The following is a 16,041-nucleotide window of genomic DNA, read 5'->3' on the forward strand; positions in this document are numbered from 1 at the left end:
TGATCCAATTCCAAAGCAGATGTCATTCTAAGAACACAGCTTGAGACACTTAGCAGTCACTAATTGTTAGAAGTATACCACGTGTGTGGGTGCAAATCATGGCTTGTTCCTGGTGTTGGAAACCTCCCAGGAGTCACAAGCATGGACAACAGCAGATTATTGCAAATAAAAATAAATCAATTACCGTGTCCCTGGCCTTGACCAACTCTGTACGAAACATCTTTTGGACATCATCAACCCATCCAGTCTATGTGCCGGCAATAGAAATAACTATCTTCACTTTTAACAATTAACAAGAACATTTAAATAATAATAATAATAATAATAATAATAATAATAATAATAATAATAATAATAATAGGCAGTATTGGCTTTTTGCCAGAAATAACACATGGCCATGTCTTTCATGCAACAGCTGAATAATCACCTCTCACAAAGCCAAGGTTGAATGATAAAAAGAAACAACTTAGTAAACCACATTAAATGAAATACTAAAGGACTCATTTTATCATAAAAGGCATGTGTCCTTAAAACCATCCTGGACAAACAGAGTATACCTGATTGGCTGAATTGTTTTAGTACAAGTGCACAGCTCGGCATCTCATAAGCCTCATCACAATAATATTTCATAGTCCATTTTATAAGAAAAACACTGAAGGCATTTGGGTGCACACAAGCTGCGGGCTGTCTCACTACAACCACACATCTTAGGTGTGTTTTTTTATATCAGACACAGTTTTTTATGGGCAAAATTGGCAAGGTCTGAGGCAATCCTAAAATGTCAAATTGAAGTGGCAGCGTGGTTTTAACTGAAAGTTAGAATAAGTTAGAATTAAATCGCAAAATGTCTATTGGCAGCATGCTGGCGCAAGTTTGATGACTTTCACAAATTTAACTTAAGGGCGTATGCAGTTAATGAAATGCAGTGATTGCATTTGCAATGCTGATCCCTGTGTTAAGTGACTTTAACAAGAGATGCAGATTATTATATTTAAGATTCATTTGGTCAGACAGGAGCGAATTCAAATGTTATAAAAGGACAATAGGGCAGAAAGTAGACACTGAATTGTTAAAAATACAGCTCTCCAAAGGGAAATAAAAGCACATTCATATTGCTGAATCGAATGCTTCAAGGAGTTGCTTTTATTTAACAATAGCCCTGAAATACAGCCTACAGCGCCTCACTAAAAAAAAAAAAAAAAAAATGAACATAAAAAAATTATAATATTACATGGCTTGCCAAATGTCATCACAAACTGTTGCTAAAAATCTTTTCCATCTTGAATAAAAGTTTTTAATGAGCTCAAGAATAAATTAATTACAGCCTCACGAGCCAGACAGAGAGTTAAAAGTGAAAATGTGGTTGTCTGCAGAACTGCAAGACACATGTCTTTAATATACAGATTAATATGTTAGCTGAGTGTTTGTGGGTGGGTGTAATTTTTTGTTCTGGTTAGAATCAAGACCAATTCCAACAAGAGAATCATCACAAGAAACAAGTCTTCTGATCTCGTTCGAGCAAATAAAAGCTTCAGCAGTATATTGAAGGGTCTTATCTGGTTAACATGGGCAAACTGAAAGAGAACATCCTCACTGAAGTCACTTTTGTAGTCACTTTGATGTGAATCAAAATGTGTGGCAATGCCAACACCATTGTCCAAATCTGGTAAAATCAAACTGCCAGTCCAATCTGTTTGAAAAAACATTATCAACAGTTTTTTGGGGTTTGTTAGGACAAAATTCATATTTTTTTTCGCTTTCTTCTACCAATACAGTCTTTTATGAGTTAATAGTACTGGGATAAGGCAGCCATTGCTGGCTGGGAGAACTGAGCATCTGCCCTGTTAGAAATGTGGGAAAAAAAGGGGGTCTTGGATTAGCTGTCCTAACGACTAAACCCAACAGCTGGGCAGGTAGGTCCCAGAGATGGCAAGATCAAAAGATAAATCAGAGACGTCTGGGATGCGCACAGTTGGCTGGGTAATTTTAAGAATGTAAGACAATATTGTATTAATGTTTTTGTGATGAGGTTTGACATGTTACATTATTTTGTCAGTAAGCTGATTTAAATGACTTTGGCTTTCTGCATGCTAACGTCTAAAGGTTGCACTTGAAGAACACAGGTCCCTTGATGACAGATTAGCTGGAGTACAGTGGGTGTCTGATTAACGACATAGGCCATTTTTATTTATTTTTTAAATGGACAGAGTAAAAGGCTTTGGAATGACAAAATCAGTACAGGGGTGACAAGATGGGAGTATACCTCTTAGCCAGGCATAGATTTAACCAAACAAAAAACAGTACAAAGCTTAACCATCAGGCTTTGGCTGAAGACAGTAGTTATGCCAATCATAAACTGGCCTATACAGTTTCAAGCTATTTGAGACCAACTGTCCCAGAATCCATCTTTGTTTCCCCAGTGAGAGGCAAATAAAGAGCAGAATTATTGAAGGTTTGATATATTGTTTTACCTGTAGCTCAACAAATGGTAAAAATGTCAAACACTCATTCACTGTGTTTGAGACAATAACAAATGCACACCATTTCAATGCCAAGTTGTTTTGTATTAAATAGTAGAATTCAAAGCAGAAGTATTTACTAGAGGATGTTAATGACCTCATGGCCTTGAACAAAATGGGAGAGTAAATGCCAGTGTTAACTTGACTAATCTCCCACAGTAACCAATATCTAATCTATATTGGTATGGTATCTTCAGATATTCATAGGCAGGGGTGGTTATTATTTACAATAGCTCTACAAAGCAGATCCTTAACATCAGCTTTGACAGATCTTTGCTGCTGTGAGCATGTACTGTATACATCCGTTATCTGTTCATGCAGTTTCCAAGGTAAAAAAAAAGTGTTAAGGAATGATGTTGTAGTCCTTCCTCCCGGCCAGATCTTGTCTAGATGTGGTCGTTCTTTAAAAGCAATCCTTATATTGCTCTCTCTCCCAGGACACCCTGTAAAACCCTCTCACAAAAAAATAGGCATATCTGCTTTATCCCTTATAGCCAACTAGAACATTTGAAAATAAATTGCTTTACTGGAGGAAATGTAGGATTAGTGCTGTGGGGGTGCTGTTTTGCTGATCAGTTTTAACAAGTCTATTGCTACTGTGGCTGTTTGTAGAGTCCATATTGCCAATGAAGAATGAGTTTGTGCGCCAAATTGCCTGATGCAAATGTTGGAAAATAAGATAGTCGGTGGAGGTGGGGATGGGGATTTACAGCTGCTTGGCAGGAAAGGGATTGATCCTCCAAGTTACTGTCAGATGGATGATATTTTTGCCAAACTCTGGGGCTCCATGGATTTGTATTCGAAGTGCACATCACCCTCCCCAGATCAGACCCAGGAAGACTGACTGCCTTGTTTTTTTTTCCCCTTTCTCTATATTTATAGGATTTGTTAAATAGGACTGAAGTAAATTTCTGGTGTATGGGGAGTTAGTTCACAACTTCCTGAATTTTGGTAACCCTCTCAATTCCTGGTTGATGCGTCCATGTCTATTGACTTTCGGTTATGGGGTTAGACTAGATCAGGGGTTCTCAAATCCGGTCCCAGGGACCCCCTGTGTCTTCTGGTTTTCATTCCAACTGAGCTCTCAATCACTTAACTAAACCCTCAATTGAACTAATAATTTGCTTAATTAGACATTTTAAATTGTTTTCAGCTCTTAAACAGTTGCAGAGTTCAAGTTACTAATAAAATGTTATAATGTTAAATTTTAAAATTAAGCAAATCATCAGTTCAATTAAGGGTATAGTTAAGTGATTGAAAGCTCAGTTGGAATGAAAACCAGCAGACACAGGGGGTCCCCAGGACCGAGTTTGAGAAGCCCTGGACTAGATGAATATTGAATTGCTTGAGCATGGACCCTACTGGAAGCCAGCTGAAATTGCAAATCAAACACCTGTACTCTACAGTACTTAGCTTTTCAGAACTGAAACAGAGTCTTCTAACTTAATTGTGAAAACAATGATTTGGCAAACTGCTAGCTGTTTGTGTTTGAGAGAGACACATAAAACAAAATGTCTCAAATAAAACATGAAAAAGGCTCCATATTTGTTAAATGCTTGGCATATCTGTGTATTAAACCATGCAGCAGGAAACCCAGGAAGAGTAAAGACAATACAATCTGGTTTCCACTGGGGTGCACTAACAAGTGGGAGTACCATTCATTTTTACTAATATGAAAATGAGGTGCACAAACATTACTGGATTTATTTCTTTAAATCACTATGCTTTAATTGGTTAATATATACAATACGTAAATGAAGGATGGGCTAGCATAAAGCGAGTACATAAAACTGCCTTTTTTTAAAAACAAAGTTCATAAAAAAAGGATATAGCTATTGCCTTGGTCAAGATGCTAGAGGAAGATGATATACTGAGTCTTGTGGTCCTGTATTACATCACTTTCCACAATTTCTCTCACGGGATGTGTCAAGATAAGTCCAGGTTGCTGGCTGGTTCCACTTTTAGATCAGGTACCATCTGTGCCAATGACTGCAAAAGCTTCTGCAGTAATGTTGTACTCTCTCGGTTTCAAGGTGTGTAGCCATTAACCTCCACACAGCAGAGAGAGTCACAACCTACCCCGGGCCGAAGATGATCAGAATCAAGACCTCTAATCCCAGCCTGGTGTGCGGAGGTGGGGGAGCCAGGATGAAGCAACCTATTCATAAGGAAGGTCAGCACTCCCGCTTATTAGCACGGTAAGCCGCTGTGCCAGAACAGTCATTTTACAGAAGCTAATAAGCAGAGTGTATTCGTATATAATTTTATATCATTTCTTCGGAGAAAACATTCACTTGGAGGAGGTCGACTTTATGGATCTGAAAGATCAATAAATGCAGCCATCCAATTCAGAAATCAGCACAGGGAAAGAACAAACTGTGCTACACAAATGTATAATTGATTCGCAGAGCGGTGCCTTTGAGAAGCAGTTGCGGCAATAGTGATCTATTTACTCCCCACGCATGTTAAGTTATGTACGGTATGAAGATAGTGCGGATAGGTTTGAAAAATATGGGCTTATATTCACCTTTGATTTCCCCCACCCCGAGTGCTGCTGAATGTTAAATAGTTTTCCAGCGATTAATAATTCCTGCATTTCAAGAAAAGATTTGCAACAGTAAAAGCTCTGGTAGCTGGCTATGTTAATCCTTGTAATTTGTTCTCTGAAGCAAGAAGTGGGCCTTTATAGATGGAGTCTGGGCTCAAGTAAGAAGATAAAAGTTAACACTGATTTATAAAATTGGATGATGTGGGTTACAGTTGGATGGAAGGAGAAGAGGCAACCTCTTCAGCAATTAAAAAGGAATAAACCTTGTCTTCTTAAGAGGCGGTCAATCAAAATAAATCTGAAAAGGTCTACACACAAACTTACATGCCCATTTAATATAGACTTGGTGACGGAGTGTTCATGTGCCTACCAGAACGTGAAAACGGTGAGTCACCAAGTGAACTGCTGTTCCTTACCTCTGACACATTGACACGACCCTCTTGGAATGAACAGTCTGCTGCATTCTGGGTACAAATGTGACGGTACTTGCACCAGTGGCAGGGGAAGGATCCATTAACACAAGATAGGCAACTGAAAGACATTAAAATAAGGGAGACGTTAGGACAAGTGGTTCATAATTAATAGGAGGAAGAAAGAAAACAGGCATTAAAAACTCAAGACAATAAAAAATTGATCACAAAAAAACAAACTTGCGCTACTCAAACCTCTAATGATTTTGAAACAATTCTGAAGAGCCTTAATTAACAGCAGTAGAAAAGCAACAAAAACATGGTTAGGAAAAAATACACATAAAAGCTGCCTTATCACATCTAACAAAAACAGCAAGCAGGTAATACACAATGTAATGAATTCTTTAATGAATGAATGAACAAACTCCTTTTAACTTTGACTACTGCTCTGCTACACAGATGTGTCATTTACTACACTCAGATTCAAGTGACAGTGTCCATGGAAGTGTTTAATGTACTCTCCACTTGCATTCAGTTAATATGTACAGACATTGGCATAGAAAGTCTATTTAATTTATGAGTTTATAATTAGTTCTACATCATTTGAAAGCCTTTGGCCCTGTGTGTATCTGGAAAGCAGTGTCTCAGTGATTGTCGATGACTGCTCCTCAATCTAAGATTTAGAGCAGGCAGCATAAACACTGGGAGCAGGGGATCACGGGGCCAGAGAATCTAAAACCACTGGGAAGATTACAGCTCCGGCAGTCTCCTGACAGATCTGTACAATACCTGCAGCCGCAGGGCAATGCCAGGCGCGTTTTATTTTCTTGCTGCCTTGTCTGACAAGCAGACACAGTAGATATATCAATGGGTGCACTGGAGAAATATAGATCATGCCTATATTGTGTTAGCAATAAAAATATAAGTGTGAGCAAATCACAATATCCTCCTGATCCTCTTGCATATATATATATATATATATATATATATATATATATATATATATATATATATATGCATTACACTGTACAAAAGCATTCAAGGTACAAAGGAAGTGACTGAGGATTCATTTCAAGCCTACTGACTGGACCTGTCAAAATAGCCAGAGTACACATTAATTTGCCAAACAGGCGGCATAAAATCAGGGGGAAACAACATTAAGTGGCAGGAGGTGTCAAAGCCGCAAAGAAAAAAAAGAAAAAAGCTTCCGTAGATGTAGGAAGAAGGGGATGATCAAACACTCCATGAGTTTTCCTTGTAGTGAAATGACATCTTAAGGACAGCAGGTTTCATCAAGAATGGGAATGAGATTTTATGGGGTCCACTTGTGTTAATTCACTGTAGCTGGCATTGTAAATGGGTGACATTGCATGCAGAGTTGTAACGACTCGACTCGGAAACAAGTCGCAATTTTTCGTGACTCGATTCGAGTCATTGCCATCAAATGACTCGAGTCACTGTAAGCAAAGGCTCGACTCGACTCCCTGCTCAAAAAACGTCACTCGACTCAAAAAAGTCTCCATCTGACTCGAGTAATTGTCTTTATGATAAAATCAATAACACACATTTCATTTTCAATACATGCAGCCAGGGCCGGAATAACGCAGGGGCTTTAGGGGCTGCAGCCCAGAGCCTCAGATTTTGAGGGGCCTCAAAAATATATATAATTTATAATACAATATCTAAAAAACTGAATAAGTAGCGCGTGAGACTGTATGGATCGGAACAGAGCTGTTTTACCAAGCCGTATTGTGTTGGAGGAGCAGAGACTGCCTGATCATATGACTTCACCTGCGATCAAGTCACGTGCCACTTTTATCAGGTATGCTGCGGCACGAACGTGATGCAGATCAGAACCTGTCTGACAAAACAGCACCTAGGAAGTATGAGAGTGACTCTGAAAAGCAGAAACACAACAAATGCCATCGCGAGGAAGATATGTTAAACAAAAACACCAACACTGACACACTGTTTTAATACAATACCAACAAATGTATGTGAAGGTACGACTACTTCGGAAAATATATTGGAGAGAAATCAAAATAGGGAAACGACCTTGGTTTATATGGATTACAGTGGTGCAATCTCCAAACAGTTTTCTTAAACCGGGTTTCCATTAAGTTTTTAGTTTGTCTTAAAACACAGCCTGCCTCATTTGGTGAACTCCCCCCGCCCACCAAAAAAAAAAAAAAAAAGTTCCTGTGTGTGCAGCTCTGCTAATTTTGCTGATACAAATAATAATAACAAAACAACATTACATAAGAAAGCGCTGTATACTATCCTTGTATTATTTGCTAAACATTTGTTTGGCTGCATATATATTTATTATAAACCTGTTATACACTGTGACGGGGGACTGCCCCGTCTTTATGAACATGGTTGGGACTGGCAGGGAGGGGGTTAAAATTCCTCCCTGCCAGGAAAAAATGTGAGAATGTGGGCTGGAGCCCTAATTGAATAAGCAGCAATTATTGATTAATTGGGATCCAGCCACAGGGAATAAAAGCCAGGGGAGAGGCCCTGGCTAGAGAGAGTTGTAGAGGAGAGTTCTAGAAGAGGAGGAGTGTTTTGTTTGTGCTGTGTTTTCTGTTTTTGAATCCAGTGAAGGCAATGCCCAGCCTGGAAAGCTTATTTTGTAAGTTTTGCTTTGTGTTTATTTTGTGTTTAAAACCTTTTTGTTTGGCCCTCGTGCCGGTTTATTTTGTATTTGTGTTTATTAAAAACGTTCTTTTTGAACTTTAAAACTGTCTCTGAGTCTCAAACCTCGGTCAATCCTGTCACATACACGTACATATTCGTAAGAGATAAGGACAACACATGTCCAGATAACTTGCTATTACGACAAAAGAGTCTGCAGTTTGCATTTTCCATTTTGTATTTCAAACTGCCAGTAACTAACACACTCATCTTGTCATTTTGCACATAAACAGGTTCCTGCCATGGTTGTTAAGACCATTGCTAAGGAAATAGAAAACACCTTTCTAGTCTATAGCACCGTTCTGTGATCATAACGTCACAAGCAGCAGGGAGCCCGGGAATCAAAATGTGTAGGCAGGAAGCAAAGACAGATTTCTGAGCATTGATCACAGAAAATCCTGAGGAAAATAGTGATTTTTGAGTTTTGACACAGACATGAAAACAACAACAACAACAACAACAACAACAACAACAACAACAACATCATCATCATGATGGAGAGTACACTAAACGTACCTGTGGTGGTGGAGTTCACTTTTAAAGCACAATGCAACAGCAGTATTTTTCCAAAATGAGTAGGTAGTCGATATTCGATATTTAAAATAAATAAATAAATAATGCCAGGGCAAATTAAACAACACGGCAGAAAAAGCACTGATTAGGAGTTATTTTTCAGGTTTTGTTAGCACACAAATAAAGGTAATGAATGAATGGAAAATGTTTCTGTGTGCCCAATCGATTGCTATTTTGAGGGCCTGTGACAGGCTGGCTGCAGGGAGGAACTCAGACCAGAGAGAGAAACACACATGGTGATGAGAAGCTGAGTGCAAATGGTAGAACTCAGCGTTTATTAACAAAGTAAAAGGTTTAAACAGAACTCAAAAACACAGGACACGGCAAACGTAGCCAAAACAAAAAAGACAAACAAAAACGGACTAGACAGACAAACACGGTGAGCAGATATTTTATCTATTCTTTTTAACTTCAACTTTACCTCCGTCTCCAATCCCGTTCTCCACTCTCGAACACCCAACCCCGAGTGAGTCAAACGTGCATCTATATATACTGTTGTGCTGGGATTCAATTACTAATTATTCACTTGAATCCCTGCACGTGAATTAATTCTGTGCAACCCCGTGCTCACATACTATACTTTAAATGCACATGTAGTGCAATCCCGTGCCTAAATATAATTATACAATTTAAATACTCGTGCTGCACACACCCATTTATATTCCGTGTACCAACGACTGTACTCCAACATTTAACACACCACACGCAACATACAACATATCACACACACATGCACACAGGGGTGGGGCACATTGCCACAGGGCCCTAGTGGAGATGACAGTTTGAAAGAAAGAAGCGGGATCTGGCGGTGTGAGAATTGAGAGAGAGAGAGTTGAGAGGTTGAGTTTGCGAGGGAGAGGAGAGGAATGAGAGCCATTCTTCACCAAAAGCTAAAAAAAAGAATAAAATACAGCGGTTTCCTACTGCTTTGAACCGCAACTGTTGATTGTTTCATTTTATCCTGTAAACCCTGCAGCTCAGAGCTACAATATTTATATAAATCCTGTCTGCGGGGCGTATCAACTTCAACCTCTGTCTCGATCTCCTGCCTGTCACTCAGCAGCGAATGCACGCACCCACACGGCAGACGACTACTCTGTTACAAGCATTAATACCCTGTATCTTTCTACACAAGCGATTTAGGGGAGTTCCCTAATGAATGTTGAATCTCAAAACAATAATATAGTACAGTAATTGTTACAGCTGTGTATAATGGTATTTAAAACAAGATTAATTTATCCGCCTTTTCACATATCCGCCCTTACTCTGGTCCCACGGCAGTCGGATTACGAGACGGTTTACTGTACTTTTTATTACATTCATAGGTTTTAATATATCTTTTTTATTGGTGTAATGAGTGTCTTAATAAAGAGTTTTAACCGCATACACGCTTGTACTGGCGATTCATTACTGTACGAGGGACATTTTGAATGTCAGGTTATTGTGTGAGAGTTTATACAGTCCATCAGCCAATACTGTTCCAGAGCGAGTAACGAGGCACACAACACTGTTAATCCCTACTCACTAAGCTCAGGGAGACTTTCCTGCGAGACCATCTACTGCACAACAGATGTGTAAACATGTTTATCTCTAGCAAGTTTCTTGGTCCCACTAAGGTATAATGAACAAGCCAGGGACACAGCCTCTTATCTCCACACTGCAGTGAATGGGCCTCTGTGTACTTGATCTCTTAGGCTGGAGGTTCCAGGAGGAATAGCAATATTCCAGTGAAGCGTGCAGAAAGGAAGGAGCGTATAGAAGTTTGCTGGTTGCAGCTTTTTGCCACCAGATGTTATTAATGATACAGACCTAAAAAGTGTGTGTGTGTATATATTTTTATTTTTTTTAAAGGATTTTAACCTGCAAGTTGGGCGCTGTATTTGTGTGCAATGGAATCAGATTTTGAATCTGAAAACTTTATTTGAATGCCCCAGGTTTAGCAGAAAGTGCTGTACAAGAAACTAAGTCAAGTTGTTAATTGAGCGTTGACTTCAGTTTAAAGAATTTCGATATTCTTTTTGAATAGAAAGAGTCTCGTTTTTTAAACCTAACAGTTCATGTTAACTGGCACCACACTCCCGTGACACTGAGTGAAAAAATAAGCTTTACAGTAGAGGGCTCTGTGCAAACCCAAATCAAAACATATTACCATCAACCACAAATTATTCATTCTCTAGTTTGTTCTTTCATGTCTTTGTTTGTCCAAGATTTTGTGGTTAAGAGTGCTGGCGATTCAGTTCTATATCATTTGAATGTGGGTGTCCTATTGGTTTTCTCCTCTGAGAAGCTATTCTACAGGCTGAATAAGAGCTTTTTAGTAGCTTATAAATTGCATTAATGTAATCTTTTCATATTAAAATTACCATTGTGTGGTGGTAGAAAAACTAACCTTTGAATACTATAGTGACATTATTCCCTCACAATTTAGCGTGCTCTGGTTTCTTTTATTTTTATACTTGTTAAAAATGCATTCACCATTATGTGTTTGATTAAGCTTGTTTCAAATGTAATGTATTTGATGTCAAAAAGGAGTGCTTGAAATAATTCAGTAAATTGCCTTCTGTGGAAGACCCCCATGAGCAACATCTTTATTCAGAACTTGGCTGAGTGCTCGCTGCCTAGCAACAAAGAGCAGCCCCTGCCAAGGTCAGAGTTCAGATCTCAGCAAACAATGGCAACAAGCACTTGTGCTGACCCGCTGGATTTACAGTAATGATGAACTGACAAACACAAGTAGCAATTTGCTTGCACTGTAAATGTGGGATTCTCCGCCTCTTAGATACACAGCTCAGCTACAGATCAAAGGCTTAGCTCATTTCATTCTTTATCAAAGCTTTTTCTGCAACACATCATTGACCGCGTCCATAAATTGCATTGTTTAACAAATTCAGTTCCGTTGGCTCTCCCTCAATAAACGGCTGGAAAACAACTGGAGAAGTGCAACCCAAGTCATTCACAAGCTGCCATAAATGGTGTTCCTTCATTTGACTGAATAGCTTTCTGAGGTTATCCTTGCAGCCCTGTATCTAGACAGACAGAACTGTCGCTATCCATTATAAGTACTGACCCCAATATAGTACTTGCTGCTTGTCCTGTCAGCTGAACCACTAAAACAAGTGGTAAAGCATATACACAGGTGTATAACTCCAAGCTCTTTCAAGGGGCTTGTTACTGTGGCACCAAAGGGGTATACAGAGACAGCTATTTACAAGGCTAAACTTTGACCAATCCAGAGCTGGGTTGACTTGTGGCAGGCTTCAAATAACTGTCCACATGGAGGCTCAAAGCTACAACCTTCTACACTGCTCCAACCACTAAGCCACCCACCTAAACAGAAGAGGACACAGTAAAGGTTTGGCACCAACAACGATCTTGGTGAATCTTAGAAACGATATTCAAAAGCTGCAAGGCTATTCATATATCTGTGTGTGGAGCTATGGGCCTGGGTGGTTCTTGGGGTGCAATACTGTATTGCAGTCTGAGATAAACTCAGAAAATATATATTAGCTTCCCCTCCTTTACTGTATGAAATTGCTCTGTTGTGACCCAAAGCACCAATTTCTAGAAACCTCTTCACATGCATAACAATGGAAACCCCACACCAGCACATGATTTAAGAGAATGTTTAATTAAGCTGTTATTAGGGCTGCAAGTGATTTTCTTTTTATTTTCCTTAGCTTTCGCTTAATGAGACAATGGTTAACTTGGCAAAGATATATGTTAATTAGAAAGTTATTACCATGCAAATGGAAGCAATTTTTAATAGAAGAAATAAAGGGGGGGGGGGGGGCAGATGTCCTCTTGATCCCGGTACATCTGGAGGAAGACAAATCTCAGCTCTGAGCTAATGCAAGATGTCATCTTTAGAAGATAAAAGGGATGGGATGTCAGAGACTATGGTGTTTCTTGATAGTAGACAAGTGTACGGGAGCTGTGAGGTCCATCACAATTACTCAAGCACTTCCACAACAGATATAAGACCCATGTGAACCAATTCAATTGAGGATGGGGTTTAATATAAACTACAACTAAGACAACATATTTGGTCACTCCACTAAAAAAGGAGAGAAGAGAATTTAATTCATTATAACAGCCATGCAAGTGAGATGTTTATTCATTATTTATTGTGGAGTTGTGACTTCAACATTCAGTAAACATGTATTCAGTCCTGCGCCTCTCTTGAGCACAGACTACCAATTGTCCCAAATTGTCACATTTAGTGGAGTACATGCCACTCATGTTTCTATAACTGGTGCTCGTATGTCTTAATGGACAAAATACTAATAGTATTAATGATTATCAGGAACCCCCCCCCAGTTTGGTTCGGTGCAGAGGGCCCAATGCAGAATGTCATTCGGAGATAAACTGCATTTGGCGGTTTAAACCGATCTCATTTGGCTGGGTTATTCAATGGCAGTGTTAAAGCATCACTTAACATTTAACAAGTGTGCTGACAGCTTTGAGCAACAAAGTATCCTAAATTTAACACAGAACATTTCCAGGGAAAGGCCAGCCAACACAGTTACAACCAGCATGGTGAATATGAGCAGGCTCAAATCACAACAAAAGGCTGATTCATACAGAAAACTATAAGAATGATGAAAAGGCAAGGGTGGGAGGGAAGCTGCATACATTACCCTCGATAATACACAACACAATGCTCTTTTAATGAGGTGTGTGTGTGTGTGTGTGTGTGTGTGTGTGTATGTAATTCTGGTCTTATATCACAGTCGCAAGTTAGATTTTTTGGTTTAATGGTATAAATCAGTGGTTTTCAAATTGGGGTACGCAAGCTCTTGTCGGAAGGTAAGCGAGAAATATCCTGTAATGGTTGAGCGCTGAGCACACACATGGCTAATTTACATATTTAAATAGTAGTGCATTGGTTACTGCAGTCTGTGGGCTTAAAAAAAAAAAAAAAAGAAAAAAGACTCTACTCGAGCACCCCTTTTAAGGGTACCAAGTATGGAAAGTATATATGGAAGATATGCTTTAACTTGTGCTTACTAAGGAATTTAGTGCGTTGTTAAAAACAAACACACAAAATACAACTTTACCTTATTTAGTCTCAGCTTTCTTAGAGGACCTTGGGACTTCTACAGTTTGTCCACTCAAGGATAGACAAATAATTAAGCTCACAGTAAAACCCAAAATAGGAGTCAAATTTTCATCATGATGTCCTCAGGCTCTCAACCAGGAGTTAGGGTTTAAATGTACTTACGACTGGTGAACACTGCAGTTGTAGAACACAAAGTCGACACTTGCAAACTTCTTCCCAGTCTCTTTGGATTTGAGGTACAGTTTGACTGTTCGTTTATGTCCTGGAGGAGGGGAAGTGTGCTTTAAATTACATGGCCAAAGTTATTATATAATACAATTACTTTAGGTAAGTTTTTTTTTTACTATTAACTGTACTTTAAGCCACACTTCCTAAATAAAATGTTACTTGGAGAGTAGCATTGTTTGTGGATCTATTTCTAAGCAAAACAAAAAATATATGCAATTGTTTGATTCATTAAAAACTAGCAGTTTAGGAATTGGTTTATTCCTCTCAGAAAAACATGTCTTTGCATTTATTTCAAAATAGAGCCTCAGTGTCCTCACTTAAACACCAACGACCCTTTTTGGGCATTGCCAAATACATATTTACAAACTCACCCTGGCCCCTCGTAATAGGGATGACATCTTTTGCGGTGGGAGAGAGACAGTAGATGTTCCCATTCTCGATTCTTCCCTCGCTCTCCGTCAAATCCTCAAAGGAGCAGTTGACTCCAGATGTTAGGTCAGGTACATTGCGTGCCTGGAGCACCAGCTGAAAACAAATAGACAAGCAAGACCTGTGTTATAGCAAAGGTAGCGATGGACATCCACCAAGCTCAGGTCTGCTCATGCCCATTGGGCATTTTGTAGGCCCTACATAAGCACCCATAGATATCAATATCCTTGCCTAGAGAAACGGAACAGTTCAGGGCTGCGGGTAAATCAGAAAGGAACAGCATCTTCTTTCCTGCTGGTTGAATGTCCACAAATATCATACTGGATGAATGCCATAGGCCAGTTATATGGTAGTACCCAATGCACATACAGACCTACACTGTATTACATGTAACAAATAGCATGCTTGGTCCTTAAAGGGTTAAAAGAAGTAGTAGCTAAAGGTTTTAATCATGTATTACCACTAGCAATATTACCACTGGTACTTATTTTCTTCTGTTGCTCTTTTGATTCGTTCTTTGTATTGTATATTTGGAATACGCTAATATTTCAGAAGACAACAACTCTAGAGATGAAAAGTTTCAGTTTCGTGCGGCTTCCTGGTTCCCAACAGCAACCAAACCATGTGACCTACAGGAAAGGTAGCAGCGTTGCATTTTAAATACAATGTGGAATAGGGGCTGGCTACACCATCAATCACAAGGGCCTGCGAGGGAGCTGCCTTGTAAATGACATGCCTTTGTACTGACCTGGACCTCAGACATGGTGACGGAGATGTTCTGTGGTTGGATACTCAGCTGCACACACTGGTGCAGGTCCGAGGCGAAGCGCTGGGGCTCGTCCGCTCGCTCACATTTATCCTTGCGGGAGCAGCTGCCAGGGTACAATGAGGATTCAGTGAGGGTTTGTGTTGTTCAAGCGGAGCTAGAGGGAGCAGTATGTGAGCGATGTACACAGAGAGCTTGGTTTGGGTGTTCGCTCAAGCTGCATCCCACTCATTTTAAAACCTTTTTCAGTTTTTGCATTTTCTGGATCCCATGTGTATATTCTCAGAATATCACGAAAGTACATGAGGTCACATCTCACTGGACACATACAGTCTAACTTCACTTTAACGAACCCCCTTTTTTTAACCATCCAAGCAGCAAGAACTGTTTTTTTCAATGGAAATTAGCCCGATCTTGGTAGTGACTGACACTGAACTTTCTCCAGCGTGAATGTGTTATTCTCTCAGTGAAAAGAAAGACCTTGGTAGGCTAATACAAAGATAAGGCTGATTCATAGATAACCTATTGTCGTGCGAATCATGTGTGACGTATGCAACCGTTGCCATCTTCACACAAACTGCAACCATGGCAACAGGCGTGAGGAGGTAAGAAGATTGAAACAGCTTGCATTGAGAAAAGCACGGAAAATATGAAGCAATCTGCACTGGATATGTTTTTCAAGAGAAAATGCACGTAATTACTGTATTCAGTATGTAAGTGTACTTTTTATTTTTTTCATTTCTTTAGTTTTCTTTTAAATATACAGTTTAAATGTTGATCAATGTGAAGTTGTCTTGAAAGACTTCTGTATA

At 39.4% G+C, this 16,041-nt stretch overlaps 1 protein-coding gene across 2 annotated transcripts in view; it reads right to left on the reverse strand.

Moving 5' to 3' along the window:
* LOC117413995 (plexin-A1-like) overlaps positions 1–16,041 on the reverse strand; it is a 205,551-nt gene that overhangs the window by 70,613 nt on the left and 118,897 nt on the right. For both annotated transcript variants that reach the window (XM_058999470.1, XM_058999471.1), the window contains exons 6-9: positions 15,212–15,335; positions 14,406–14,559; positions 13,969–14,068; positions 5,484–5,598 (exon numbers count right to left, since the gene is read on the reverse strand). In XM_058999470.1, the coding sequence (XP_058855453.1) occupies positions 5,484–5,598; positions 13,969–14,068; positions 14,406–14,559; positions 15,212–15,335 (493 nt within the window). The remainder of the gene's footprint in view (positions 1–5,483; positions 5,599–13,968; positions 14,069–14,405; positions 14,560–15,211; positions 15,336–16,041) is intronic.

This window comes from Acipenser ruthenus, chromosome 25, assembly GCF_902713425.1.
Source record: "Acipenser ruthenus chromosome 25, fAciRut3.2 maternal haplotype, whole genome shotgun sequence".
Taxonomy (NCBI): Eukaryota; Metazoa; Chordata; class Actinopteri; order Acipenseriformes; family Acipenseridae; genus Acipenser; species Acipenser ruthenus.